Raw genomic sequence first — 26,767 nt, forward strand, 5'->3', positions numbered from 1 at the left:
AGTGTAGTCATTTAGTTTATGCTTGTTGAATAAATATTTGACTATTGTCTTATAATGTCTTCAACATCACAATATTTTTTCATAAAAGCGATCAGCGTTGGGTTTTATAAATTAATTAGCGAAAGAAATAACTAAAAATGCAACAGGAAACGGCCTAATGCATATCTGTTTGAAATATCATTCTCCTGTGAGTCATGTTCAATTGTTCCCCGGGTTATCCGGTACCGTATCCAAGTACGATTACTTCCAAAGCTTTAACCCTCTATTCATTGTTAAAACACACCCCCTTTTCGCTACCCCGTTTCGCACAAATGGGAATGGCCGAACTGCCGAAGGTGGCAGGACGATCAATGCTCCTCGCAACCACCTTGGCCCCAAACCGACCTGGTACATTGCTCTTCTTGTTTTCGTATTGGAAAAGCATGTTTCCCTGTATCTTATCGGCGTCTGCTTCCGGTATTTTATTCAGCAATCTTAGTTGTATCGATAGGCGCCAAAACGACTGATAGGAACCAATGTGTCGCTAGTATAAAAGGTGCTGCCTTGTAGCTTGTCAGACACATTCGACAGCAAAGTTAAACGGCAAGCTTGTTGCAAAAAGATATTACCATGGCCAAGTTCATTGTCGCGTGCGTGTTTCTGGCAGTGGCCCTTTTTGGTCTGATCCATGGAGATCTTATCCTGGGCACGATCAACACGGGTGATCGTATTCTCTACTCGTAAGTATTTAGTCGTAATTGATACCATCACTAAAGAGGTCCCCTGTTTCTATGCAAGGTTTAACGTTTTATCTCTCCCTAGACAAGTGACTGCCGCTCCCGGCATTCCCGGCGCGTTGGTTAGCCGCTATGTAAACTACACCGGCATCTACAACATTACGGCCATCCGCGCTTACGATCGCACGTTTAACCGTACTGGCCAGGCGCACGTTGTCGGCGGTGGACTGTACCAGCGCTTCGTCAGCATTGCCCTCCAGACACGATTCATCGGCAATCCGCTCGACTTCTTGGTGGAAGTCTATGGACGATAAGTCATAGTCATAGTCACAAATAAAGCTACCGCGTACCTCAGCACTGAACTGCACCGATTTCCTCTGTTGCGCACCGACAAAGAGAAAATGCATTCACAAAAAAAAACAACCAAACAGTACACTACACATAATTGCTGGCGGCGGCCCGGTGCAGCGCCGGTGATTGAAAACGGCTGTATAAGTGAGGGGTCGCGGTAGTTTACATAACTGTGATCCGGATCCCCAGTTCGCGAGTGATCGATTGATTAGGTCCGTCTATTGAGATGATCTGTTTTTAATTCGCTTATCTCAGCAAGGCGGACCAACCACCGGGGAAGGCGGAACGATGGGCTTTTTAGGGCAACAATCCGCATGGCTTGCCTGCCTGCCTGCCTGCCGACTTGTTTGTGCTACATTATTGTATAATAACAACGTGCGAGCAATGCACGGTGGGAAGAAATAATTAATTTAATTAGCTTTTGCGTACAATTAAACCGAATAAATATTTACAACATAAAAAATATGTTAGTGTTTTCTATATCAATCTAAAAAGTTTATAATATTCTAGCAATTTTTATGTACTTGTTTGACCCAATATATAATTTTTTAAATTTCATCTAGAAATCTTCCTAAATTAGAATAATGTTATCATTTTTTATTTATATATTATTTTAGAGATATTCTAATTATTCCTAGAAATATTGCCATTTGAAACTGCAGTATCTATTTCATTAATTTGTATTATTTTATATTTTTGTATATTATTTTAATGTGTTCTGTCCTTGGTACAAATGCAATGACCTGACGGTGTGTATCCAAAAATGTAGCTTTATTTCATTCTTCCATAGAGAGCACTGTTGTCAAACGGGAAGCATGTGTGAAGGATCTTGGTGCTATGCTGGACGCGAATCTGATTTTTAAAGAGCATACTGTTGCTAGAAGAAACCGACTGCTTGGCCTACTCTTCAGGACGACCAAAGAATTTTGCGATCCGGTATCCATCCAAAACTATCTACTGCAGCATCGTTTGTCCTGGATGCTAGAATATGCGGAGCCCTTGCTTTGGAGCCCTACAATTGCTAAAACTCTTGTTCGGATTGAAGCTATTCAGTGCAAGCGTACTGGCTATGCTCTACGCTCTTCCCTGGCGCAACCGTGTCAATCTTCCAATCCTATACTGCACGATGCCGTGTTCTAAGCCTTGAGGCTCTTCCCGTAAGGAGACAAAACGCACAGTACCTTTTCATCGGATGATCTTCTCAACGGTGCCATCGACTCACCGTCTCTGTTGTCTAGCTTCCTCACCTCAGCTTCGGTCCAGTGCTGGTCGATCAGACCCTATTATTCGTATGTTTCAATGCTTCAAGTTCAATGCTAGCTCCAATATTTTATACAGACTTTAAGCTCCATTTTTACTTCAGCAAGATTTTGTGATTTAGAATAAGTAATCTTCAATGTTGCCGTGCCGTAAGAGCAAATAATCTGTTTTTATTTTGCCCCCAAGAAATAAACTTACATATTCGATCAACCAACTGGTAGTAAAACCATGTACAGTAGTTTTCACCCGCCAATCACGCCGTGTCGGCATTTATGGAAGCGCACGGTAAACGGGCAGTGGCATATGGCAACAGCCGGACAACAATTGAACGTGCCCCACGTCTTATCTCCAAACGTGCCCCACAATTGCATGGAAACGAATAGCGCTATTGTTTAGCCGGCCCCGTAGTAGTGTGTCAACTTTTGCTGAAGTAAGTTCACTCGACTCTCTCTGCGTTCGCATCATGTCACCCCAAGCTAGCAGCTTGCAGATCATCCCGCTAGAAGAGTTGTGCGTGCTGCGTGATCTGTATCGCATCGAATGGCCAAGATATGCGTACACTTACTACACGCTGGATAACTGCTATCACTGGCGCACGTTGGCCCGGGACGGGGAGTTGCAAGTGGTTACCGATCCCTCACGTGATTGGAGAAGCACGGGAACATTCGTGCTGAGGGTGAGCTCTAACAAGAGGTGATCTTTTTGAATGTTGAAGTAACGGTGTACTGTTTCCCAGGATTGTAAGGAGCTATTCTTCTATACCCTTGAAGCAACTACTGTTGGGTTGGAGTGGATTCTTGGAAGAGTTATGAAGGGCGGTGATGTAATCGTTAGTCTGGTGTACGATTCCTGTTTCCGAGAGATGGTAGATCGGATCGTATGCTCGCTTTCCTTCGCAAAGGACAGTGATGAGCGGATGGTATGCTACAGACAGATGACTCCCTGTGGGGATGTAGATGGCAATGAAGAGCAATTGCAAAGAGAGTATCGCTTTAGCCCGGTCAGCCCGGACGATAGTGAGATTGTGGAAGAGCAGTGGGTACATAGTGATACCGTGTTTAGCAAACTGCCAACCCGTCTGATCAATCGTAATCCATCGTTGGGAGTGTACGACACTAAGGATCGTCTTGTTGCCTGGTGTTTAATGTGAGTATACGTGTATTTCCACTTTATATTATTAAAGCTAATACCGTCCAGCGTTCCCCTTTCAGTGATCAGACGGGATCGTTGGCCATTTTTCAAACGATGCCCGATCATCGCCGCAAAGGTTTGGGACGTGCTATAATCAAACGACTATCAGCGGAACTGCACGCAAAGGATCAGCTGCCCCAGGCGTACATCGTGGAAAGCAATGTGGCCTCACGCAGGCTGTTCGAACAGTTAGGATTCAGAGCTGTGGAACTGTGGTACTGGACAAAACTTCACAAACGCGAACCGTGACATATCTTCCACCCACCAAAGACATAAGAATCGATCACAACGACACTGACACTGATTGAATAACACACCCCGACACCAAGTTTTTAGGAAAATAAATCCGAACCGCATGCCTCATGCCTTTATTGCCTTGCGCAGCTCGCAACCATCGAACGTACCCTTCATGTTCTTCAGCCAGCTCGCCTCGCCGACCGCCCGGAACCCGAGCTTCTCGAACAGCTTGCGCGAGGCCACGTTGGTGCGCCGTACGCTCGCGTACGTACTGTACCCCTGCTCCGCTAGCCGGCGGGCGATCGCCTTTATGACGAGCGAACCGTACCCCTTGCGCTGGGCCACCACACCCAGCAGCCCGAGCGCACCGTTCTGTGTCCGGATGCACCAGGCCAGCGGTTCCCGGACGCCCTCGCAGAACAGGCCCATCGAGACGTTCCAGCGGAGCAGCCGCTCGATGAAGTACTCGGTGCCGACCGATTTGTTCAGCCACTGGTTGTAGATGAAGGCGGCATAGTGGGGCGGGATGCGCTGGAGCGATAGACCCACCGGCAGATCGTATCGAAACCGGTGAGCCACCTGCTGCGGCATGTGATAGATGAGATCGGCACTGTCGAACGCAATCTCGAGCCGATGCAACCGATACACCTCCAGCACGGTGGCACGGTACAGGCACATGTTCATCAGATAGCTATGGTGCCAGTCGAGCAGCAGCAGCATACGCTTCAGCGTATCGCCCGTACTGTCAAGCGTGTACATAAACACATCCGTATGATCCTGTTGAGAAGGGCGCACGAGTACAACAGACTACTTTTGGTGGTTCAAGCGTAGGTGCTCTGGCAAAACTTACTATAATTATGTAGGTTCCTGTCTGTCGCCAGTTGCCGTTCAGGCTGTAGACAAGAAGCGTTGCACTGATCTGCGGATCGCGCTCGATCCACCGGATGTAGTTCTGCACATTGTTGTAGGCAATCTCGTGCCGTGGCCAGTCCTGCCGGTAGAGATCGCGCAGCTGCTCCCAAGCGTTCGCCGGGATCCGGACGAGCGTGTCGTTCTGCATTGCTGATTTGTTTGAGGCGTACTAAATCACCGGCTTCCTCCCATGCCTGCCGTGCAATCGGCGATGTGCAAACAGTGCAGGGGACACACACAGTGTTGGGAATGGTTGTGTATGTGTGTGTGTTTATTAGAGGCTGTTTTTAGGTACACACGCACACAAACGCTGGTTTGCTGGTTATTTGAGGAGTAGTAAGGTGCTGCAAAAACACAGCTGATAAGATTATTCAATATTATTTCGCATGCCGTTGCTGGAAGGATTGGCAATGAGGAGTTCGGAAGAGTGGGTTTGGTCGTTTTGCGGCCAGAGAAGATAGAGTGCGCTCGCTTTTGGGAGTCTGCCAGTAGCGACTCAGCTGATGTTGACAGCTGTGCGCTGTGTGTGCGTCGGTTGTGTGTGGTTTGTTGCATGGTTACGAAGCCTTCTGCGGTGCAAAAGTCTGCCTTAGCGTGTATTGGGCAGTCGTAGTCAGCCTTGCTCGTAGGAGGTACGGTCAGTACGACATTTGAAGTTAGTGATGGGAAGAACCGCACAGTAACGGTGGGTGATTCAGTGTCAGTGAGTTAGAATGGTGATTTAACTGTATAACTCACTCTTTAAGAGCCATAAAAATCGCCTTTGAGTGAGTTGCTAGTTGGCGCCAGGAATTTAACTATTTATAGAGTAAAATAGAATCACTTATACAGATTTCATGCTACGAAAAATAATGTTTGAACACTTTCTTGATATTTCCTAAAGGGAATTGAACTTTATGTGTTGGAAAATGAACTCTTTTTGGATAGACATATAAGAAATTATTTTTGGATTATGATTCCCTCTGAAATTCTTTAATGCATTGTGAGTATACTGAAGTTTTGAAGATAAATCTCAAAAAACTTTTTGTGATATTTGTAGCTGAACTCTTTTTCTTCTTCTATACAAGCTTTCGAGACTTTATTCATTACCACACTGCCGGATAGTCAATCCTTGCAACGGAGGGAAGGTCCACTTCAAACTTGAACCCATGACGGGCATGTTATTGAGGCGTTTGAGTTGATGAACTTATTAACCACGACTCTAAAGTATGTTGTTACTTTTTAATTTACACAGTATTTGCAGTATTTTGATCATATAATAAGAATGATACATTCAATCAAGCTAGCATTTTTCGTAGGTAAACAACAGCATTCATAAAAGTGCATTAGCTTAATTTGCAAAAGTTGAATTTGACCATCTTATTTATTCGAACAACAAACGTTTCTGTTTTTATGAAATACCGAGCGCGGCCAAGTAAGGTTCGACGCTCCATTCGACAAACTTTCGCTCGCGGTTACGGATCCAGTTAACATCCTTGATTGGCTTAAATCCCAGCCCACCAAACAGTGCCTTCGATGGTTCGTTTTCCACCAGAATGCTCGCGTACAGGTTTCGTCCCATTTCGGCCAGCTTTTTAGCGAACGCCATCACCACAAGCTTACCGTACCCTTTGCGCTGTTCGATCACACCTAGCGATCCCATCACACCGGGCTGCGTTAACAAACACCATCCGAGTAGGTTACCCTGCTCATCGAACAGACCCATCGAAGGGTTCCAGCGCACTAGCCGCTCGATGGAAAACTCCGATCCTCTCTCACGATGGGGCCACAGGTCGGTCATAATTTTAGCGTGTCCCGGTTCGAGAGAGCCAAGCCGAAGACCTGCCGGTACCGTCACGTTGAATTTTAGGGCTTCCTCCTTCGGCAGGAAGTATACCGTATTTGCACGCCCAATCCCAACACGCACGTTTAGCTTTTTAAACGTATCGAACAGTAACGCTTCATGCTCACACATCACGGCCACGTAGTAGTAGTCCCAGTCGACCAGTTCTAGGGCACGGCGCAATGTATCCAACGACTCGTCCAGCGTGTGCATGTACAAATCGATACGGTCCTGTTTTTTTTGTGGGACCGTAGGCAAACAAGAAAAAAAAGATCTTAGCACCCATTGCGCCTAGCAACCACTTTACGCAACTGGTTAATATAGCAACCAGGGAGATACGCATACTCACGATTATAACAAACGTTCCATTCTCTCGCCAACTGCCATTGAGACTGTACAGCACCAGGTCCTTAATTTTACGGTCGTGCTTTGACCAGTTAATATAATTTTGCACCAAATTGAACGCTATCTCATGGCGGGGCCAGTCTCGCTTGTACAAATCGCGCCACTCTTCCCAATCGCTTCGCGGGATTTCTACCAAACGATCCTCTCCCATGGTGAGTCGATGAAACACTGGCAACTCGGAAGGGCTCGTTCACCCGATGGTTGTAAAGCGTCTTGTGCATACTATTGTGAATTGTGTGATAAGATAGCGCTAAGCTTGTTGAACATATGCTGCTCAGTGTTTCTTTTTTCTGTCCTGTGCTTAATATGGCACTCATTAATTGTTCTGGAATAATTCGGGAATTGGAGCGTTAGCGATACAAACGGCTTCCTCATTGTTGCATAATTTTGATGTGGTTGATAAAAACCGGCTAGTTTGCGAGAAAAAATACAATGTTTCTACGGGTGGTTGAGAGAGCTACTTACCAATATTTTCATTCTGAATATTGCAATGTAAAATTTTGGAACTATTTTGGAACTGTAATTTGAAGTTTTTTTTTAAATTAAATATGATCACTTTAAACGATTTTTGCTTTATTAGTTCCATGATGGCCACTTTCATTTATAAAATATTATCCTTTTAAAAGTTTACAAGCGAACAAAGCGAGTTTATCGGTATTATTGTGGGTCGTAGTTGAACACTTTCATGGTTGGGCATAAGTTCGGTAAGCTCGTAACATACTCCAGGCATTTTATCCTGTTGGCCTTTGCCACCGTCAACATATCCGCTTCAGCGTACAGCCAGGCGCGGATGAGGCGCTAAGGAAACTGGATGATCACGAGGCCACGAGGTATCGAGAGGCCCCGAGAAAAGACCCGCTTCCCGCCACTGGTAAGATGTCAATCCCTCATACAACGTCGACACTTCGTCAAGCTTACATTAGTTTGGCCGCGTGTTAATACACCAATTTGTACATTTCAGTAAGCTCATAGTCCATCCTTTGCCTCCACATTCTCTGCCTGAATACACCGGAGAATGCGTAGCTCAAACATGCCCAAAGCGTTTGCATTCACCATTCGGGCTAATCAGTGAGCGACATATCGAGTTTCGTGCGGTTACGAAGTCTTCTGTAACTAAGTAGCTGATGAAAATCGTAGTAGGCACAATTTCCCTTAAATAAGCGCCTCGGGATTCCGCTGCTGATATCATGTACCTATATTCTCCTATATTCCTCTACCACCTTGAGATTGTCGTCGTCAATTAATTTACTGCCGTCCAATTGGGCTCTATCACGGACGAGCCTCCGGCTAGTAGGTACATAAGATAATGATATCGCTTGCATTTCGGAGGTGGCTGGAGAGAACCAGTCGTTCATAGAACGCATTTCTAGTCCATCTAGTGTGTATGTAGTCAGACACAACTCTCCTTGTCTTCAATGAGAAGATAATAATTGCTTTTAGTTATACCTGATACTATTATTTTGTATTTAGTCTCGTTTCAGCTAGAAACTGTCTCAAGCAAGTTGATGCAAACTACACCGACATTAAATCCGTCTTTGATCCTGTTTCCAACTCTCTGCTCATTGATCAATTGTCCCATCTATTCATCCGTCACGTGTTTGTTGGGTATGTATTTCCTGCTTATCTCTTAACGTTAGCGCTTATCGTGTTAATAATTATAGTTTTTTCTGTCATTAGTTCATTTTTCTTTATTAATTGTACTATTTATTAATGACCTTATTGCTGTTCTTGGTGATGCGCTGATGATTTACAATCCCACGGTCCATACGATGCTTGAACTCACGACGGGAATGTTGTTAAGTCGTGTTAAGTCGTGCAATATGCAACTAATGTAGTGAGCCAATTCAGTTTCTTCCAACGCTATATTTTTCATTACAACATTCTATTAGGGGAAAAGGAGGTCAAACGATTGTAATTTTAGCGTTTCGTAATGGATGGATGAAGCCTAAGTAGAAATTATTTTAACAGACCGTAGTTGTGGAAATCTTGTTAAACCTTGGCGTGGTAATCTGCCTTGGGCGATGATCCGTTGAAACAAGATTTGCCTATTCATCACTTCCATTAGATCTTTTTGGCGATATAATAAAGATAAGAAAGATATACATTACAAAGCTAACATTTGGACTAGGTAAATAGTAGCATCGCGAACAGTGTGTAAGCTCATCTCCTGTGTTACATCTACTAAGGGTTGTTAGTTTGCTTGATTATTTATTCGGTTTTCTCATGTATAGCATATTACACCAAACGTTTAATTTTCATTGTGTATTTATTCTATCAACGATCATTTGTTTCTATGAAATACCAACCAGGGCCAAGTAAGGTTCAATGCTCCATTCGACAAACTTTCGCTCGCGGTTACGGATCCAGTTTATGTCTTTGGTTGGCTTAAATCCAAGCCCAGCGAACAGTGCCTTCGATGGTTCGTTTTCTACCAGAATGGTGGCGTACAGGTTTCGTCCCATTTCGGCCAGCTTTTTAGCGAACGCCATCACCACAAGCTTACCGTATCCTTTGCGCTGTTCGATCACACCGAGCGATGCCATCAAACCGGTTTGCATACACAAACACCATCCGAGTAGGTTACCCTGCTCATCGAACAGACCCATCGAAGGGTTCCAGCGCACTAATCGCTCTATAACAAACTCCGAGCCCGTCTCACGATGGGGCCACAGGTCGGTAATAATTTTAGCATGGCGCGGTTCGAGCGAGCCAAGCCGAAGACCTGCCGGAATTGTTACATTGAATTTTAAGGCTTCTTCCTTGGGCAGGAAGTACATTAGATGTGGCCGTGCAATCCCAACGCACACGTTCAGCTTTTTAAACGTATCGAACAGTAACGCTTCATGCTCGCACATCACGATGTAGTAGTAGTCCCAATCGACCAGTTCTAGGGCGCGGCGTAATGTATCCAAAGACTCGTCCAGCGTGTATATGTGCAAATAATTACGATCCTGTTTTCAGCGTTTTTTTTTTAAATTCAACCACAAGTAAACAAGAAAGAAGCGATCTTAATACTCGTTGAACCCAATAGTAACCTAGCACCTGGGCCGTGCGGATACTTACGATTATGACAAACGTTCCATTCTCCCGCCAACTGCCATTGAGACTGTACAGCACCAGGTCCTTAATTTTACGGTCATGCTTCGACCAGTCGATGTAATTTTGCACCACATTAAATCCTATCTCATGGCGGGGCCAGTCTCGCTTGTACAAATCGCGCCACTCTTCCCAATCGCTTCGTGGGATTTCTACCAAGCGATCCTCTTCCATGGTCGGTCGGTTAGATACTGCCAAGTCGGATGGGCTCGTCCACCGGACGGTTGTAAAGACTGGAGTTCACCCTCAAGTACGTTTTGCAGAGTGTGATAAGATAACGCCGAGTTTACTGAACACGATGTTCTTCCAATGAGTAGTGTTAGTTTGTGCTTAGTGTACTCGTTAACAGTTTCAAAGTAATTCGGCAATTACAAAATCGTTGGTAGTTCAACCAATATCCTAGTTGTTGTACGACTTTGTCGATAAAAAAACAGCTTTTGTTCACGTAAAAATGCATTGTTCTTATTGGTGATAGCTAATAATAAATTAATTACAGCGGAGAAACAAACAACGTAACAAAACTGATATGAGCCGAACGCATCCACCACAGGCGTTTGACAGATTGGCTGCATAATCGGGTGGAAGTCGATCTTCAGCTCCTAAACGAACACTCACAGAAGCAGATGATATGCGTGTTGCCATGGATACCTGCTCCCGCTCTTACCGCGGGACCGTGAAGGTCTAGGCCAAATTGGACCATATAATTCAAACCAAACCCCGTCAACACACCGGTTTTACTGTCATTTTGCTATATTTGCCGAAGAACCACCTTCATCTCCAAATTGCACACCTTACAGTTCTAAATGTACACCTCCATTCTCAGTACCCCGCTCGTCTAACGTTGATAAACATGTATATGTACAACATAGCAGTATCCAACCCTAGAACCCACTTCCGCCTCCCTAGCCCGAAGCCTAAAATAATAGGCCGCTCTATACGCATAAGTAATAAACGTTCCGTACTAAAAGCACTTCTTTTGAATCCGATTCCCGCGCGTTCCCTCATTTACAGCTCGATGTCCTCCATATCGTCCGCTGGCGGTGTCGTCTGCGGTAACGGACTGGTTGGTATCTGTGGGTAACGTTATACGTTTAGTATTACAAACCGTACCAATCGGTTACTACGATCACATGGCTCAACCACGCATGCTACTGGCCGGCGGGGGTTTTGTTTATATGCTTTTCCTTTTTTTCTGTTCCCGGTGGAACGCATGATGAATAAATACGGGCTGAAATCGCTCCTCATCGCAGACTATCGTTTGGGCATGCTGATATACTGTTTTTGTTTTAGGGGGAGGTTTTGATTTACTTTAGTGCATAACCCCCTTCCCCTTGCGAACTATTGAGTTTAGTAGCTTAGCAAAGGCTTATCGTGCGGCGCTATCTATCCACGTGGGAATATTGGTTAAAGTTAGAGAGTATTTCGTTGTTGTTGTTGTTGTCGTTGTTGTTGTTGGCGTTTGCGATCAGTTTGTTGATCAGTTTGGGGAACCGTTTCGTTAGGATGTAAGCAGTAGTGAGTGGTTTGATTGGGAAGAAAATCAAGTAGTAAATTATTAGTTCATTCGATTGATCGTTCATCGTTCTCTACAGGGTTCAAATGCAGCACAGGCACAAAAGGGCATCAAAAGGGAAATTAAACAGGAAATAGCAAAACAAGGACACAACATTAGGCTTAGTTCTGTACAGTTAATTTACAAAAAACTTTCGAATAGAAAAAATCTAGCGCCATGCGAAACGAGTATCATGTGTTAATCAGCTCAAACAAAAACAGTCAAAGGGATACGGTGACAAAACACAGCCTACCCGGGTGATCGTATCACTACTGGTATCTTGTGCACTAGACAATGATAGTACTAGCACCAGTCACATTTACACCACCATCGTCTAGTACGGGTGTACATTGGGATAACACACCACACTACATACATTGGGAGTTTCTAGACGCGACACCACAGTACGGGAGACGTTCTGCCCACAAACAACGTACACTACACCAGTGCTAGTTTCGTTGCATTGCGCTTCACTGTTGGGACGATCTGCTTAGAAGCAAAACACATAGTAGTAGTAGTAGTTATAGTAGTAATAACAGTAGTAAATTGGGTATGGATTGGCAACTTGTTATAGGGTTATCTCTACTCTAAGGCGCACTGCTACAGTCTACTATCAGGGCGCACTACACTACTACTCAGCTTTGCTCTGGCGTTGGTTAAGATGATGCTTGTTAGGATGGCTACCGTTACGGTTAACGTCTAGGTTATTAGTGGTGGTCGCGGTACGCTTACTACTTGCATCCGATCTTACTTTGAAGCAGCGAATCCGGAAATGATGGCACATTTCGCGCACCACCCCGGCACCGTAGTGTAGGTGCGCGATCGTTACGCACACGGTCAGCCCGTACAGCAGGTATCGTTCGATCTCGATGCTCAGCTCGGGCAGCCCGAGCGATGGGTACGGCAGGACGGAGAAGAGTGTAACGACGCACAGCAAGTTAAGCAGCCCGTTCCACAGATCGGCCCGGGTGTCCGACATTTGTGCTACGATGAGCCGACACTGGGAGAGAGACGGGAGAGAAAACGGAACATGAATTACCGATTCGGCCCGATTCTAAGGAGCGAATTTACTTACACAAATGTTAGAGAACAGTGTGCCACACATTACAAAGTACAGCCTCGGTTCCATGTCGATAATACCATTGCGGGAGCACAGTACCCACAGGGTGCAGAGTATGAACAGGCTGCTGAGCGGTACGAGGGGTCGAATTGCTTCCCTGAATGATCGCATTTTACCCGTTTTGTCACGATAAGATCTGTAAAATGTGAAGAATGAAAGCACTGCTTGAAAGACCTCATCTTCAACGATTACGTTCAAACAATACATACTTGTATACATTATATATAATAATAGGATGACTAGTAATGACGGCTGAAATGTACAGTGTCAGCTCGAAGATGTGGCACGGTTTCATGCCGAACACCGGGATCTGCCAAAACTCAGCACCAAAAATACCGGTGATCGCTAGCGTGATCGAAACACCCTAGAGGAGCAGAGAACAGAGTGAGTTTAGAAAGATCGTTCTGCATACTAGCACACGGTTCACTGGAGCATCCTCACTTACCCACATAACAAAATCGTAACCCCAGGGCAGGAACATTACACCGGTAAGGTACTTCTCCACATGCGGCAGGTAAAAGTTCATGAACACGTTCAGTGTAATGAAGAACATGCGTACCGGGGGCAGATCGGCTGCACCGAATATCGTAAACATGTAGATCGGTATGAGGACGGCCGAGTAGGAATCGAGACCATGGTCGAACAGTTCGCCCAGTGGTCCGCTGGTTCCGGTTCTGCGTGCCTGTTTGCCATCGATACCATCTGTTGGAAAGAAAAGGAAACGGATTAAGACATTACATTTTTAAAGATTCATGAGCACTTAATTACTACAGGATTTTAGTACCACGATCAACCTTTGTAGGTTCAAGAATACAGAGTTTCTTGCCTTATCTGATATTTTAACAGTCATTTCTGGAATCTCTATTAACCATAGTGTCTACGATCCAAAAAATACACGTTGTTCTACGACCACCTACTTGGGTAGGAATTCCAGAAAAAAATGTTATTAGTTAAACAACAAGAAGGCCCAGCGTAACGTGATCGATTGTCTGCGTGGCCGTCGAGTACCGTTTTGCGGGAGGTCAGTTTTTACTGACCTGATCCTAGGTGGAACGAAATGCTCGAAGCAGACTTATAAAACCCGACTTTTGATCGTCCAGTCGATCATGGAATCTCGGAAAGGGTTTTCCTTACCAGAAACGTGGGTACTTAGAGGTCTTAGCTTCTAGGATTATAATAAGTTCTGTATATCATGTATAGTACATCAGGTTTGATAAAAAAATGCATCCAAATACGACGAGTAGATCAAAAGGTACAAGAATAAGTATTCGCCAAACTGCAATCCCCCATACAAAATGTATGGTCCTTCCCGGGCAGGTGGTCGTAGATGTGTTTGAAAATGGAATAAAATTAAACAAAAATATTTTTGGTTTTACTACGAGTTAGTGTAAAACATAGTCCTCCAGGCATTCTATGGATTTCAAGCATGTACGTCTTTTTTATCAAAATATATTTATAAATAAGCGAGCAAAAACTACCCGGGAAGGCGGTCATTGGCACTAGAGTGAATGATGTCTAGAGTTCCTACTTTGTTGGTAGTATTACATCATATTACATAAAGTCAACAGTTACTTTGAACTGTATCAGCTTGCATTCGAACAGTTGAACATTCCAATTGGATTCCAAATGAGCCTTCTACTTTCAGTAACATAATGTTAATGCACTAAGTAAGAGCCAAGAAAGTCTCCCAGAACACCTGATACCCTCTGTAACTATTGCTCTTGATTTTCTTCTAAAACTTAGAGTTTTATAACTTTTTTAGAACTTTTCTTTACAACAGAATTGCAGAATATTTCTCGCCCCAGAGATTGAGGGGTCGTCTAGATCCAGCGTGTAACACATTTTAAGATCTCGTTCGAGATCATGATCATTTAATATTCTTTTAATTATCGCTTCATCAAGATTGAGAGGAGTCGTTCTATATTTTGAATGTTTGAATGATTGTCTCAAGCTTTACAACCATTCAAATATTCATAATCATGATTTGATTGTCATTTCTAAAGTAATTTCTAAGGTAAATGTTTTATAATAAGCGTGCTCCAAGGATTCATAAATCAAAACACTATTTTAAAACGATCTTTCCGGTAGTTGCATCTCGCGAAAATACTTACCTAAAGTGTAAGCTACGAAAAGATTGATTGCCGCCAGTATCCATACCCAGTCCGGTATGGGTATGGGAGTTTCTGTGGCCGCGCGGAAATCGTAATCGTAGTACGCTATCAAGAAGAAGTTTACCACGGTCAGCAGAAAGCCGGTGAAGGTGAGTAGATTGGGCGCTATCCACCGGGGACAAAACAGGACCACCTTGTTCCAGAACGGGTGCATAACATACACACTAAGAATACTAGTATCGACGCAGTTGTACTAAAAAGATAAGGGAAGCAAAAAAATGAGACGTTCAAAGATGTAAGAATAGTTTCTTATATTATGTAGATGCTTGTTGGAAATTATCATCCTTTTTTGTGTGTATTTCAATGACGATTTAAATTCTCTGACGATGCTCTCTATCAAACAGACCATTGGCCCTCCCCGGAAGGTCACGCCACTAGCTGGCCACCGATAGTGGCGCCGATGGCGTCTGATTTATTCATAACTTTTGCCCTGCGTTTTTTCTTTCTTTCTTTTTGTGTATTGCGCCTACAAGAACCGCCCTTCTTCACGGTTCCTATCATTATTTGTCCAAACCAGCAAACAAGAGGGCATAGTAAAAATATTATTTCCGTGTTCCATGCACACCATGCTGTACTTCGTTCTGTTCTGCGTCTTGTACAACACAAAACATTAACCGTGCGATTTAAACCGTTTGACAATCATGCCGGCCACTCGGTCGACCAGAAAGAAAAGAAACAAGTTGTAAACAGGCGTCACAGTTCGCACGCTCAACGTTCCAACGCACACACATTCGGTTGATCGATCTGTTTCCCATTGTGCCGACAGTGTCGGATGATTGTTGTTCCCCTGCCAGTGGCAATCGATGGCCCCACCAATCATGGAGGGGGGGATTCAGGGAGGATTATCAATTGGGAAGGAGTTAGTACGGGGCCGTTCTGGAGTGCTGAGGAAATAGGGCATAGGTCGTACGGGGATGGTCATTATAGATGCCTCTGTTTGTAGCGCCGGTACGTTGGAAAGACGGGCGCAAAGAAACAATCAATGCTAAAGTCGAGTTCAGGGGCTTGGGCTTCCCGCTTGGTGTTGCTATGGTGTTTATGTTTCCTACTTTGATTTCATAGCTTTCCAAAGGGCTTTCTGACGGTTGCTGGAGCGGGTAGGGTGATCTGGTAGCAAGAAATGCAATTTAAATATAAAACACAACAAAAGAGCATTAATAGCTTCATTATTCTGGTATCAAAATAACGATCCTGGGTGGTCATTTTTGCGTAGCAAAAGTACTAGTGCCTGCCACCGATTGCAACCATCTCCCAAGGAATGTGTACCGAATGAATGAAGCAGACGGTCACTGCTGACCATTATCAACTATTGCATCACTAAGCTTAGCTTGTTTAACGATCTCGCATCTGTGTATTCTTGCGCACCGTGGCGTATGGCAATTGAGAGCACCACGAGTGCACTAAACTAACTTAGACTGGCTTCCAGACTGGGGCGGTAATGAGAGCAAGATAGAAAGAGAGAGAAAGATAGAGAGAGAGTTCAAGCAACCTGCATCATCACCATGATCGTTCGCGATAAGGTCATCATCGTACTGTAAGGCCCGTGTCTTCCAAGGGCTCGTGACGATCGAAAGTGAAACTCTCCGGTTCGCCGCGTATCTTCGGTGCTAGAATAAGGTCACGGTACGGTTTTGCAAAACAAGGCAGGGGAAAACAGTAAAAATCGAGCTCATTGTTGTACGTTTCCACCGTGCTGCAGCGGTAAACAGTACCATAACGATGGGATGGCCCAGTTGTGCCGCCACTGTGGAACCGAGTTTACCGTGAAAAGTGTTCTAAATAACTGCACACGTGGAGCACCAACTTCCAATGGTGGTGCTACAAAGTCATCAGTTTTTGTTTTATGTTTATGTACGCTAGAAGATTTTTTTTCCTCCAAACCAAGTGATTGGAAATAATTAACCAAAGCAGTTGATGAAACATGTTCACGTTAACGAAAAAACAACCTCATGCTCGAATAGGGCACAACACGTACGTAAATGGTTAAATTCCCATCAAATTTCAACCCATTCTCGTTAGAAAGGCCCGATGCTGGCTGGCGCTGCTGAGATATGCGGACTGCGGAGGGATCTAAATGCCGCTATCTACGCTCGCAACTGCTGCTGGTTGAAAGGCAATAAATAATACGATAACAAAGCCTGCCGCAGCAACCCTTCCGACTCGATAACACCGAAAAATAATAGCTGAAACGAGTTTCTAATCGAATCGATTCCCGGATTGCGTCACAGCGTCACAATCACACTTATCGCCAAGACCATTTACTGCATTCGATACAAATTAACCGTTGAATGTCGTACGATTGTGCATAAGAGAGTGGGATATTCCAGGGTGCAATCATACACACACACCTCTCCTTTCCTTGCTCTTGTACTCCCTGCCTCCCTCATGTGCTCCTCACACGCTTGTCTAATCGTCACGCAATCCAGACAAGCGCGTGGACTGCTAGCTCATCTTTAGCAGACGTTGTACATGAGAAATGTTTTCGCGCATCATCGCCACAACTACACAGATGGCTGCTCTGGTCTGGGTCTCCTCCTCACTACAGTATCATCATCTCCAGATACTGGAGGGGCGGCGAGGGAATGAGTTATCCAATTCAAATTGTCCAGCGCAACCACTTATCACATTCAGCTGAATAACAACAACAAAAACACCACAAAGACACACACACACACGTCCGGACACTGCGGAGACGGTTGTTAGCATATCTTGCTCGGGTCGTTTGCTTGCTCAGCGGAAGTACACCTACCTTGTACTTTTCGAACCCCTTGAGGTGGGCATCGTTGAGGTATTTAATCCCAATCATGATGATGATGATGGCGTTGCGATCGTTAATCTTAAAAGCACAGAATTACACCGGTGAACAAAAACACGCGCACTTCTCACGTGTACACTATAGACGATATCTAACCGGTGACGTTCACGCACGTTGCGATCGGTAGCTGGCCGTCTCTGTGCCTCTGTGTTCTATCCGCTCAACGGTTTTGCGCTAAACTAACTTTCGCGTGCGACACGTTGCGTTTGCGCGGATTGGCGCAAGTGACGAACGATCTTCTCGACGAGCCGGCGGATGGAGCTGCCACTATCACACACTAATTACACTACACCGACACAACCGGCAAATGCCGTAATCAGCATCATACTGAGCTCGTACGCTCGGTTTGCGCACACCAACCAGGCCGGGTATCAGGGCGCATCCAGGGCGCAAACGACTGGCAGGGATTACCGTAGTCGGGGACACGAGCACACAAACACATGTACCAATCGTACAGGGCGCTACTTCCAGCGTGAGTGGGCTTTTTAATCCGTCATAAACCGCACGGGGTCACGGTAGATTTGGCGGGGTGCAGCAGCAGCAGCAACAGGGTGATAAGAACAATCGAGTACGCGGTCGCGCGCTCCCGTTTCGTCACCGCTCAGCAGCCCTTGCTCGTGGATCGGTTCGGAACCAATTCAACACACTATAGAGAGGTAGTAGTCGTAGTAGCGTTTTACGCTTTCTTAGATCATACGAGAAATTCCGACGCACACAGGCGAGCGCGAGAGGTGTTGTACTAAAAACCGACAAAGATCGTTCTCTGTGTCAATGGCACGGTACTAAGCACATGGTTAACTTGCAACGGGTCAGGTCAGCCACTTCCAACCCCACCCTGCCGTCCGCGGTCGTTGTACGCCGCTTATCACAGTTCCGGGTGCAAGACCTTAGGCGATAGTGGTGGCCACTACGTGGTTCGATCTACGTTTCGATCGTTTTAGGTTTGTAAAATAATTGAAATTTACTACAAAATCGTTAGTAGCACCACAGACACACACACACACTCCACGAAAGAGAACAACCTGTTACAGCTGTTTGTACACAATGCTCTACGCCACTGTCTCGTTTAATTAGCTTAGCTTGCAAAGCTTTCAAGAGGCTTCCCTCAACTACGGCCTTGCGGTTGTATGGTAAGAGGGCAACACAAAAAAAGCATCACACGCGCCACAGACACCAACACTGAACAATTCCGACGACCCGGTTAGGAAAAAAAAACAACAACGACATCAACTCGAGAGGGGAAAAAAGGGCCCTCGGACGCGTTGCGAGGGCTTCCGCTTCACTCAACGGTTCGCTAACGAATGCGGGACCGCTGCGGAGCGTTTCGCTTACGATAAATAATCCCGACCCGGCTTCGTTCTGGTTCCGAGCACGACCCGACTAGACGACGGTGATGGCGGCCGCCGGGCCTTTTGCATATAGGCCGCATGGGCTCCACTCCGCTCCCTGGGTTGCCTACCCCCGGACGGTTGGTACGCTGGGTTGCACTTGTAGTTGTGTGCACACTCGCCTGCCCGGTAGAGAGGGTAGAGGGATGAGCAGCTGATAAGAATCGTCAAGTTTTAAGTGCGTATGTTCAAACACGATGAACGTCGTGCACCGTACAGTGCAGGTTCTGCTTAACGAGGTGGAAGTGCAGTTTGTAAGCCGTTAGCATGAACTATGCCGAGGCGTTGTGGTGCGGCCCTTGCAGGCATGCACTGGTAAACGGATGAATTATTTGATTCATTTTGAAGTTTATTTATTCACTATCTGACTGACAATGTTCATTAAAATCAAATTACGCACTGTTTTTGTTTATTTGAAATTCTTATTGCATTGTGCAGTTATTTTGTTTTGTTTTTTCTATGTTTCATTTTATAATTAATCAGATGTATGTTTGAAAAGTAGACTGCTCTTAGTTTTATTGGCCTTTTTTCTATAGTTAATAGTAGTTATTAAGTCAGCGTGTTTTATCTACGAGACTACTTTTTTAGTTTAAAATATATAAATGTAGTGAATGCCATAGGTTCTATGTTTTTTTTTTTCAATTTCTTTGGAATTCTATGAGGATCCGAATGAAAAAGTATCGATTTTTCAAAAATATTTCCAACTTTTCATAAATGCGTTTTTAAGGGTACGACATGACCTTTAAGCCCTTGAAATAAAAAAAAAACTTATGGTTTTGAGAAATTAATTATAATTTAAATCTCGATGGAAGACAAAAACACATAAATAACACCAACCGTACCTGGAAAGCAAATATTTTGTTTGAACGAGCAAAGTCTGTATTAGAACAAGTTATCATAGAATTTATCAGTAAAATTAAAAACACTCATTAACTGGAGAAATCCAGATTTTTAGACTTGCAGTTTTAGGTGTTGATGTTTGGCCAGATGAGGATCGAACCACGTCCTCTCTTGCACGTACTGATGGGTCTTTCAGCGGATTACCTCCTTCGTCTATGAGATCCTTCGACCAATGAGATAGTCCATATGGTTTAGATCATTTCATATCAATCGTAATATGTTGACTCACCAACGTATTTATTAATAAACAATTAATGATGTACGACATCAAGACGGAATTAAGGAGAATGTTGAGGTTAGTGAGATGCTTCAACCCAAACTTATAAAGATTTCGTTGTGTTATTAAACAGCTCTTCGATTTTAGTCACATTTTATTGTGTCAATTAATTACATTCACAAATTGAGTTACAGTTTTATTTTACCTTATCTTAACTTTAGGAAGGCGCACCTTCATACAATCAGTTAGCATCCAGATTGTTCGACTGTCTTGTGCACATTATTCGGCGAATTCTTATCCATATGGATCATTCTTCCTTCCTTCGCTCCTTTTCACAGCACCTTCGTAGTCGTGGTAGCTGTCAGACCTTCCTGTTCCAGGCGTGCAAGCATGGGCCGGTAAATATCCGCCGAGAACGGAAGCACCACTCCGCGCTGCTGGATCTCACCTGAAAGGAACGAGAGGCACAAAGATAAGAAAGAAAAAAAGGTTAGTTTTGGCTTCCCTAACCGGAAGTGCGAGAGACAGCCCTACCATCGATAATCATTTTCGCTGCAATCGCTGCCGGAAATCCGACCGTTTTGGCCATCGCTGAGTGACCACCCGTGGAGGCAGGCTGGCCGTACACGACGAAGTTGATGCCACGCTCCTCCCGGCGTCCATCGCTCCAGCGAATTCCAACGTCGTGACGTAGAATGATTAAATCACGTTCAGTGTCCTCTGCAAAGGAAGATGTAGGTTACATTGTGAAAGATAGCGTTACGAAATCAGTGGAGTTCGTTTGTGAGTGTCCTTACCAAAGGCCAGCTTCTTCGACAGATAGTAGCTAAGCGTATCCAACGGCGAACCCATCTTTACTACGGGCACATTGTCCAGCAGGCCCAGCTCCTCCAAACCCTCGATCGTGCCTACACGCTCCGCCAGCCTGTGCTTGAGGTTCTCAATGAAAATGTCCGCATCGGCCAGTCCGAGCATGTTCACCACCAGCTGTCTCCAGGTAAGCTCCGGTCCGTGGGGATGCAACAGTGGATGGGGGTTGGGATCGATCAGTCCGAGCAGCTGCATCGGTTTGATCGTGTCCGAGAAGCCCTTGTACCGGATCGTACCCCTCAGCAGCGTGTTGATGTTCGTCAGCCCGTACAGCGATTGGTACTTGGTCGAATCGCGGTTCGGGAAGCCTTCGAGCGCAAAGCCGGGCAGGAACTCGAGCTCCCGTGGCGCCGACATAAGCTCACCACCACCAGAAATTTCCACCACCTGTCCCTTGCTCAGATACTTGGCGGCGGACAGCGTGTTCAGAAGGACGCCGCGCGGAGACCACGAGAACTTATACCGCAGCGGATTGTTCGAATGTTCGGGCGCTGGAAGTCCGCCACAGAAGCTGACGAACGATTCAACTACACCGCCATTTTCCTGCACGTCCTTAATGCACTCCAGTGCGAGCAGATGATCGATGCCCGGATCAAGTCCAACCTCGTTCATGATCGTTACGCCAGCGTCTTGAGCGGCACTGTGCAGCGCACTAATGTCATCGTTCACGTAGCTAGCCGTCACGAGATGTGTTTTCCCAGCGATACAGTGCTTCGCAATGACACTGTGCAGGGAGTATGGTAGCAGCGACACCACCACATCACTCTCCTCGCACAAGTTCTGCAAGTTGGCACTTTCATCCTGCACGTTAACGTACACCGACTCAACGCCCTGGTACCGGTGGGCCAACCGATCAGCTTCCTCCTTGTACTGCGACGCCACTTTAATACTGACGTTAGACTCCCGGTGCAGATACTCCACCAGTGGGGCCGACACGAAACCAGCACCGAGCACCAGCACTCGCTTCTTGCCCTCGTACGATCCTTCCGTCTTGTGGCGCGATCGGTTGTTCATCTCCCGCAGCTCGTTAATGTACTCGAAGCCCGGCGTTAGGTTGCCATTGCTGCAGATGATTGCACCCTCCACGGGCTGGCAGAAGTTGTGCTCCTCCAGCGGTCTGGACGCGTCACTCTGCAGTATGTCCAGCGCGTACGGGTAGAGCAGATCTCCAAAGAAATCGGTCGCTTCGCGTGGCAGCTGCGTCGGCATGTTGTCGATCGAGCAGACGAGCACTCCCGGGCCCTTGAAGCTTTTCTGATCCTTGTTCCGATCCGCATCGTACAGGCAGAAGGGCGTATCGATCGTTGTACACTCGTTCATGAACTCGATCGAGCCTCCCGGATCGGCCGAAATATCGCAGATCGCCAGCATTCGATGGGGCAGCGCGGGTGATCCTCGGCTTGTCGGTAGCCAGGGTGTGTTGGCCGGTCGGAGCAAATTCTTCGCGTCCGGGATGGTGATCAGCTTCGGTGCACCAACCGCCCAGTAGATACCGTTCACAATGACCGATGCGTATGGGGCAATGTTTTTGCTGAAGGTGGACACGTACCGCTCCGGGTACTGATCGTACTCGACGGGATCAAACTTGCCACCCTCGCGACGCTCGAGATGATCCGAGCGACTCACCTCACAGCCGTACAGTTTGTTAGTGGATCCGTGTTCGGCCACCTTGCGCAGCATCTCCGGTGGTACAAACTCTACCGGCAGTTCCTGGAACACTTCTTGTGCACCTTGCGACACGTTTCCGGAACCGGTAAAGATGAACGTGAGCGGTCCGATCGATTTCGGCATCATGCCGAGCGATATTTCATACCCACAGTCACGGACGGCTTGTCGGGCCATCGACGAGTTACGATAGTTGTGAGCGGGACCAACGTGCTGTAAAGCAGAGAAAGTTGATTAACGCTTGATAAACACTCTAAAAACAACTATAGAAGAGATCCTACCATGAAAGGGGTATGATGTCCCAGTGCTAACAGACGCAAACCGAGCCCGTGCAAGATGTTCACCATACCGGCCACGCCGGCGTACTTGCCAAAGGCTACCAGTCGTTGTCCATTACGATCCATAAGCTTCTCGTAGTCGATTAGCCGAATGTTCTTCTCCAGACATGCGTCCAACAGGGGCATGTTCGATTCCTGCGCCTTGATCGTGTGCGAAAAGAAGCAGTACGTTTTCTGGGGAATCAGAGCATCTACCGGGACCTGCTTTACGCCAAAGATGACAGAAGCTTCGCTAATGTCTTCCTGAACGGTGGCACCAGCATTCAGATAAGCCTGTGAAAGAAAGTTTTGAAGAATGGTTTATATTGCCTTATACTTCATCATCATTGGATCCTTTTTCCAATTATTGAATTGGATTTCATCACTTTCTCCATTTGTTTGTTTGGGTTTTTGAAACCTAATAGCATCAAATGTTATGGAGTCTTCAGATGTATATAAAGTGGGAACTATGAACTTAAAATTGTATTCTAGTTTCTTGAGTTGAATTGCTGTTAATGGGGATAAATATGTAGGTAATATACATCATTTCACTTCTCAGATGATTAGATCTTATTAGATATTATTCTAAATCTTAATTTTATTGAATTATTATGTATAATTCAAGAATAAGTCAAAAAAAGACAAATTGATGAAATTGATTAAAATAATCACGCTTTAAACGACTAAATAGACTACGATCATATGAAACGATCATATCTTTCCGTTAAGCTTGTTTTGAGCATTATTGTGTAAACATACTAATTCATGCTTCCAATTAAATGAGTTGTTTTGACCGTTTCTGTTAAACTACGCCTCATTAATACACTCTCTACCTTCCAAAACACCCGCTACAGAAATTCCAACAGCCCTTCCATACTCCCAGCCCAGCTGACAGTAATCTATAAGCGTGTGCCATTGATAGGAATCACGGTTTTCCACCATTCGTCATTCAATCTACCACCATTCATTGAGAGGCCGTACAAACCGAACCCTGTGGCCTGCTGCTACATCAGGGAGGGTCGAAGCGAAGCGAAGAAAAACAAAAACACAACTCTCGGAGGGTGTGTACAACAGCGCCATCAGCGCATCAAAACCAGCTTATCAGCACTCTGTAGGCTCTGCCCATGGGCTGGCGTAGATCATGCCAGCCGCCCTACTGCCGCCAGTATCTACACACAGTATCTCTCCCTGGGCAATAGCTGGATGGCTCGGTTGACAAGCGACCTCCGCTATCCTTATCGGCGGCATGTGCTATATCACGCTTAATCAAATTGCAATAACAACAAGCATGGCTTGAAATGATAGGTCGATATTGCGCCGATGATACGGTTTCAAGTGTCCAATCGTAAGTAACTGGCAACAGATAGTAACTACAACAGTAGGCGACGTGAGAAACAAAGTAGCAACTAGCAGTGCGCCAAGCTGCTCACGTGCTTTACTACGCTGCGTAAAAGCAGCGCAATGGAATCAACTGCCACACACTGCATCCAGCCTATCATCAACTCTGGTCTTAGTGCTCCCAGGGGGTATGGACAGAGTGGACAAACAGACATGCAAAAGCCAACAATTGCAGCAAATCGCTTGCTTATCGGAACGGTCTTTCCTCCGACGGCGAGTGAGGTTGTCTTGCGCGTACCAAGGTGGGCGGCAAAGATGAAGACACACACCAGGACGCAAGCATCAACGGCAGCGATGAACTACAAAATTCCTCCTCCGTGCACGTCACTATCTCGCTCGCAGCCAGTGTTCTGGCGCGAGTGTCCGGAGGCTTAAGCGGTGATAAGACCAAATGTGTTGACCACAGTTTACGTCCAATGGAAAAGTTTGTGCATGAGTAGTAGTTGTTGCTGCTGCTGTTGGTTTCAATTGCTTGCTGAAGCTGTTCAATCGTGTCGCGATCTTCAACTTAAATTACTCAACCCATTAAGATAAGGGGCACGCAGAAACGTTGGCGCATCACAGTTTGCTGCTCCTGATACTACCCAATCCTTGGTAACAGTGTGTAGATGCGATGTAATGATACGTTCCTATTTGGACCACCAGTGAGCTGGGAGCGATAGACACCGCGTGAGGACACTTACCTGCATTGGGTAGGCTCGCCTGTTCGATGGCTGCACTATCACCTTGACGCCCTGCTTGATGAGTTTCTTCACGTTCGCGGGTGAAAACGAGGCTCGACGTTCCCATACTGATTGATCTTCACGTCGCAGAGCGATCACTTTTCCAGTCTGGGGAAAGGAAACGAAATAGACACAAGTAGTAGCAACTTTAGTAGGCCACACTAACTACGCATTAGCTACAAAAAAAAACGTGCTGTACAATCCTCTAAACGCCCCTAGTGGACGTCTATTTGCCTATCAGATTGGTCTGGTCACACAGTACGTATCAGAGCAGGAGACAGGATGGTTGCTTACATGTTTGCCACGAGTAAAGTGTCGTGCTGATAAGTGTTCACTACATTTTAAAATACGAAACATCTTAGCGGTTCGGCGGTTGGAGTAGGACTGACGACGCCTGGCAGCTGAGCTGAAGGCTCCGCCGTATCAGGGAATGCCGGAGGCGCAGCGTGTGAGATGATGATAGAGCATGGAGAGCACTCTGGAGAATCGGGCATTATTGATAGTCTTTCGAGATTTGCACCGAGCCGGGTACTCGGACATCTTGGGCTGCAACCATGCTGTTGCGTACGAGCAAAGGGGCCACAAGGCTAGCGCTGCCTGGGCCTGGCTTAGGAATAATGCATTGATAAGAAAAGCCGGCCCGTCAAAATTGCACTTGAAAACGGTTTGCTATTGTGTGTAAAGCTGCGAGCGGCTGTGTAAAGTTTTCGTGAACAATGTGGAACAATTTGACTTTAAATGATTTTATCTTTTAAATTGACATATGTTGTGATAACAAATATTGAAATAATTGTTTCAAAAGGCTATTCAAGATTCGATTGGAAAATAGGGTTTGGGATCTAAACCCCGGATGGCAGTGGCTTGTTTAGCTTTATGGGAGCTTGTTAAGATTATGTGGGATGATTCTTTACCATTAACACCATCCTTCATAATTCATTTCGCAGTTTATTTGCTTCTGTTCTTTAGAATTTACATAATGTTTCACCTTCCCAACTGCCAGTGTCTTATTGATTTACCCACAGCAGGATAGTCAGTCCTCCGGTCTTGAACTGCTAACGGACATGTCGTTAAGTCGTACGAGTAATGGGCTACTTATCCGGCGCTACAACCGCTTTGCGGTCTTGGCCTGCCTCAGGAGTGTCCGAAACCGCTCGCGGTCTCGCGCCTTCGTCTGCCAGTCCGTTATCCCGGCCTTAATGGCGGACGCCTCCACGCCATCTTGCCACCTCAATTTGGGCCTACCTCAATTTGGGCCTCCGCTGTCCTTGTGGACGACAAAAAAGCGAGTAATGGATAAAGTTGATAAAAATCCGAAGTTGACTCCGATAAAACTCCGACCCCCTCCGAAACTCTCTTTTTGGAACCCACTCTGAAAGGTAGGTCCACCTAACATTATCCAGAGTCATTTTGATTCGTCTGGAGTCGTCCGGAGTCATCTGGAGTCGTACGAAATCGTCCGGAGTCGTCCGGAGTAGTGATGTGCTCATCGGAGCGAAGATACCAACTTCGCCAAAATGGAACCACTAGATCCGCCCGAAGTCGTCCGGGGTCATCCAGAGTCGCCCGGAATCGTTCAGAGCAGGAATCGTCCGGAGTCGTCCAGCATCATCCGAAATCGTTCGGAATCGGAGTCGTCCGGAGT

The 26,767-nt window shown here is 45.8% G+C and overlaps 7 protein-coding genes across 13 annotated transcripts; 2 read left to right on the plus strand and 5 right to left on the minus strand.

Moving 5' to 3' along the window:
- Nucleotides 1-551: 551 nt before the first annotated feature.
- LOC120905089 lies at nucleotides 552-1,078 on the plus strand. The gene is made up of 2 exons (XM_040315785.1): nucleotides 552-719; nucleotides 802-1,078. The coding sequence occupies exons 1-2, from the start codon at nucleotides 610-612 to the stop codon at nucleotides 1,028-1,030; spliced, it is 339 nt and encodes a 112-aa protein (XP_040171719.1). The 5' UTR covers nucleotides 552-609; the 3' UTR covers nucleotides 1,031-1,078.
- Nucleotides 1,079-2,708: 1,630 nt separating this feature from the next.
- On the plus strand, nucleotides 2,709-10,599 carry LOC120905086. 4 transcript variants are annotated; one of them, XM_040315777.1, is made up of 4 exons: nucleotides 2,711-3,003; nucleotides 3,064-3,473; nucleotides 8,365-8,499; nucleotides 10,487-10,599. In XM_040315777.1, exons 1-4 carry the CDS (start codon nucleotides 2,791-2,793, stop codon nucleotides 10,518-10,520), a joined length of 792 nt encoding a protein of 263 aa, XP_040171711.1. In that variant the 5' UTR covers nucleotides 2,711-2,790; the 3' UTR covers nucleotides 10,521-10,599. The 4 variants fall into 4 exon arrangements, with proteins under 4 accessions (XP_040171709.1, XP_040171711.1, XP_040171710.1 ...); XM_040315776.1 differs by lacking the exon at nucleotides 10,487-10,599 and adding an exon at nucleotides 8,572-9,024; XM_040315778.1 differs by lacking the exon at nucleotides 10,487-10,599 and adding an exon at nucleotides 8,696-9,022.
- On the minus strand, nucleotides 3,848-5,235 carry LOC120905085. The gene is made up of 2 exons (XM_040315774.1): nucleotides 4,606-5,235; nucleotides 3,848-4,532 (listed from the first exon to the last, which is right to left on the minus strand). The coding sequence occupies exons 1-2, from the start codon at nucleotides 4,813-4,815 to the stop codon at nucleotides 3,879-3,881; spliced, it is 864 nt and encodes a 287-aa protein (XP_040171708.1). The 5' UTR covers nucleotides 4,816-5,235; the 3' UTR covers nucleotides 3,848-3,878.
- LOC120905083 lies at nucleotides 5,998-7,332 on the minus strand. The gene is made up of 2 exons (XM_040315772.1): nucleotides 6,839-7,332; nucleotides 5,998-6,720 (listed from the first exon to the last, which is right to left on the minus strand). Exons 1-2 carry the CDS (start codon nucleotides 7,043-7,045, stop codon nucleotides 6,058-6,060), a joined length of 870 nt encoding a protein of 289 aa, XP_040171706.1. The 5' UTR covers nucleotides 7,046-7,332; the 3' UTR covers nucleotides 5,998-6,057.
- On the minus strand, nucleotides 9,142-10,567 carry LOC120905084. The gene is made up of 2 exons (XM_040315773.1): nucleotides 9,958-10,567; nucleotides 9,142-9,845 (listed from the first exon to the last, which is right to left on the minus strand). Exons 1-2 carry the CDS (start codon nucleotides 10,162-10,164, stop codon nucleotides 9,186-9,188), a joined length of 867 nt encoding a protein of 288 aa, XP_040171707.1. The 5' UTR covers nucleotides 10,165-10,567; the 3' UTR covers nucleotides 9,142-9,185.
- Nucleotides 10,600-10,719: 120 nt separating the features above from the next.
- On the minus strand, nucleotides 10,720-18,957 carry LOC120905079 (ethanolaminephosphotransferase 1). 4 transcript variants are annotated; one of them, XR_005739864.1, is made up of 7 exons: nucleotides 17,583-18,957; nucleotides 14,774-15,026; nucleotides 13,108-13,364; nucleotides 12,872-13,026; nucleotides 12,618-12,798; nucleotides 11,796-12,542; nucleotides 10,720-11,061 (listed from the first exon to the last, which is right to left on the minus strand). XR_005739864.1 is itself a non-coding variant. In XM_040315764.1 (7 exons), the coding sequence occupies exons 1-7, from the start codon at nucleotides 17,637-17,639 to the stop codon at nucleotides 11,338-11,340; spliced, it is 1,188 nt and encodes a 395-aa protein (XP_040171698.1). In that variant the 5' UTR covers nucleotides 17,640-18,957; the 3' UTR covers nucleotides 10,720-11,337. The 4 variants fall into 4 exon arrangements, 3 of the variants coding, with proteins under 3 accessions (XP_040171698.1, XP_040171697.1, XP_040171696.1); XM_040315764.1 differs by having other exon boundaries at nucleotides 10,720-11,373; nucleotides 12,294-12,542; XM_040315763.1 differs by having other exon boundaries at nucleotides 12,294-12,542; nucleotides 17,583-18,956.
- Nucleotides 18,958-20,289: 1,332 nt separating this feature from the next.
- On the minus strand, nucleotides 20,290-25,555 carry LOC120905075 (alpha-aminoadipic semialdehyde synthase, mitochondrial). The gene is made up of 6 exons (XM_040315757.1): nucleotides 25,420-25,555; nucleotides 25,087-25,233; nucleotides 22,970-23,299; nucleotides 20,951-22,901; nucleotides 20,688-20,873; nucleotides 20,290-20,601 (listed from the first exon to the last, which is right to left on the minus strand). The coding sequence occupies exons 1-6, from the start codon at nucleotides 25,480-25,482 to the stop codon at nucleotides 20,486-20,488; spliced, it is 2,793 nt and encodes a 930-aa protein (XP_040171691.1). The 5' UTR covers nucleotides 25,483-25,555; the 3' UTR covers nucleotides 20,290-20,485.
- Between the last annotated feature and the right edge of the window lie 1,212 nt (nucleotides 25,556-26,767).

The sequence above is a fragment of the Anopheles arabiensis genome, chromosome 3 (genome assembly GCF_016920715.1).
Source record: "Anopheles arabiensis isolate DONGOLA chromosome 3, AaraD3, whole genome shotgun sequence".
NCBI classification, from domain to species: domain Eukaryota; kingdom Metazoa; phylum Arthropoda; class Insecta; order Diptera; family Culicidae; genus Anopheles; species Anopheles arabiensis.

What these genes read in the sequence shown, in the direction of transcription:
- LOC120905089 (XM_040315785.1), top strand. Translation starts at nt 610, where the DNA reads ATGGCCAAGTTCATTGTCGCGTGCGTGTTTCTGGCAGTGGCCCTTTTT. An exon ending in GGTGATCGTATTCTCTACTC is followed by an intron (nt 720 to 801) that starts GTAAGTATTTAG and finishes ATCTCTCCCTAG; the next exon opens with ACAAGTGACTGCCGCTCCCG.
- LOC120905086 (XM_040315775.1), top strand. Translation starts at nt 2,791, where the DNA reads ATGTCACCCCAAGCTAGCAGCTTGCAGATCATCCCGCTAGAAGAGTTG. An exon ending in CGGGAACATTCGTGCTGAGG is followed by an intron (nt 3,004 to 3,063) that starts GTGAGCTCTAAC and finishes ACTGTTTCCCAG; the next exon opens with GATTGTAAGGAGCTATTCTT. An exon ending in CTTGTTGCCTGGTGTTTAAT is followed by an intron (nt 3,474 to 8,364) that starts GTGAGTATACGT and finishes TTTTGTATTTAG; the next exon opens with TCTCGTTTCAGCTAGAAACT.
- LOC120905085 (XM_040315774.1), bottom strand. Translation starts at nt 4,815, where the DNA reads ATGCAGAACGACACGCTCGTCCGGATCCCGGCGAACGCTTGGGAGCAG. An exon ending in CAGGAACCTACATAATTATA is followed by an intron (nt 4,533 to 4,605) that starts GTAAGTTTTGCC and finishes CCTTCTCAACAG; the next exon opens with GATCATACGGATGTGTTTAT.
- LOC120905083 (XM_040315772.1), bottom strand. Translation starts at nt 7,045, where the DNA reads ATGGGAGAGGATCGTTTGGTAGAAATCCCGCGAAGCGATTGGGAAGAG. An exon ending in ATGGAACGTTTGTTATAATC is followed by an intron (nt 6,721 to 6,838) that starts GTGAGTATGCGT and finishes CAAAAAAAACAG; the next exon opens with GACCGTATCGATTTGTACAT.
- LOC120905084 (XM_040315773.1), bottom strand. Translation starts at nt 10,164, where the DNA reads ATGGAAGAGGATCGCTTGGTAGAAATCCCACGAAGCGATTGGGAAGAG. An exon ending in ATGGAACGTTTGTCATAATC is followed by an intron (nt 9,846 to 9,957) that starts GTAAGTATCCGC and finishes CGCTGAAAACAG; the next exon opens with GATCGTAATTATTTGCACAT.
- LOC120905079 (XM_040315762.1), bottom strand. Translation starts at nt 17,639, where the DNA reads ATGATTGGGATTAAATACCTCAACGATGCCCACCTCAAGGGGTTCGAA. An exon ending in TTTCGTAGCTTACACTTTAG is followed by an intron (nt 13,365 to 14,773) that starts GTAAGTATTTTC and finishes TCTTTCCAACAG; the next exon opens with ATGGTATCGATGGCAAACAG. An exon ending in ATTATATATAATGTATACAA is followed by an intron (nt 12,799 to 12,871) that starts GTATGTATTGTT and finishes CACATTTTACAG; the next exon opens with ATCTTATCGTGACAAAACGG.
- LOC120905075 (XM_040315757.1), bottom strand. Translation starts at nt 25,482, where the DNA reads ATGTTTCGTATTTTAAAATGTAGTGAACACTTATCAGCACGACACTTT. An exon ending in ACTTTACTCGTGGCAAACAT is followed by an intron (nt 25,234 to 25,419) that starts GTAAGCAACCAT and finishes TCCTTTCCCCAG; the next exon opens with ACTGGAAAAGTGATCGCTCT. An exon ending in GTCGAAGAAGCTGGCCTTTG is followed by an intron (nt 20,874 to 20,950) that starts GTAAGGACACTC and finishes CTTCCTTTGCAG; the next exon opens with AGGACACTGAACGTGATTTA.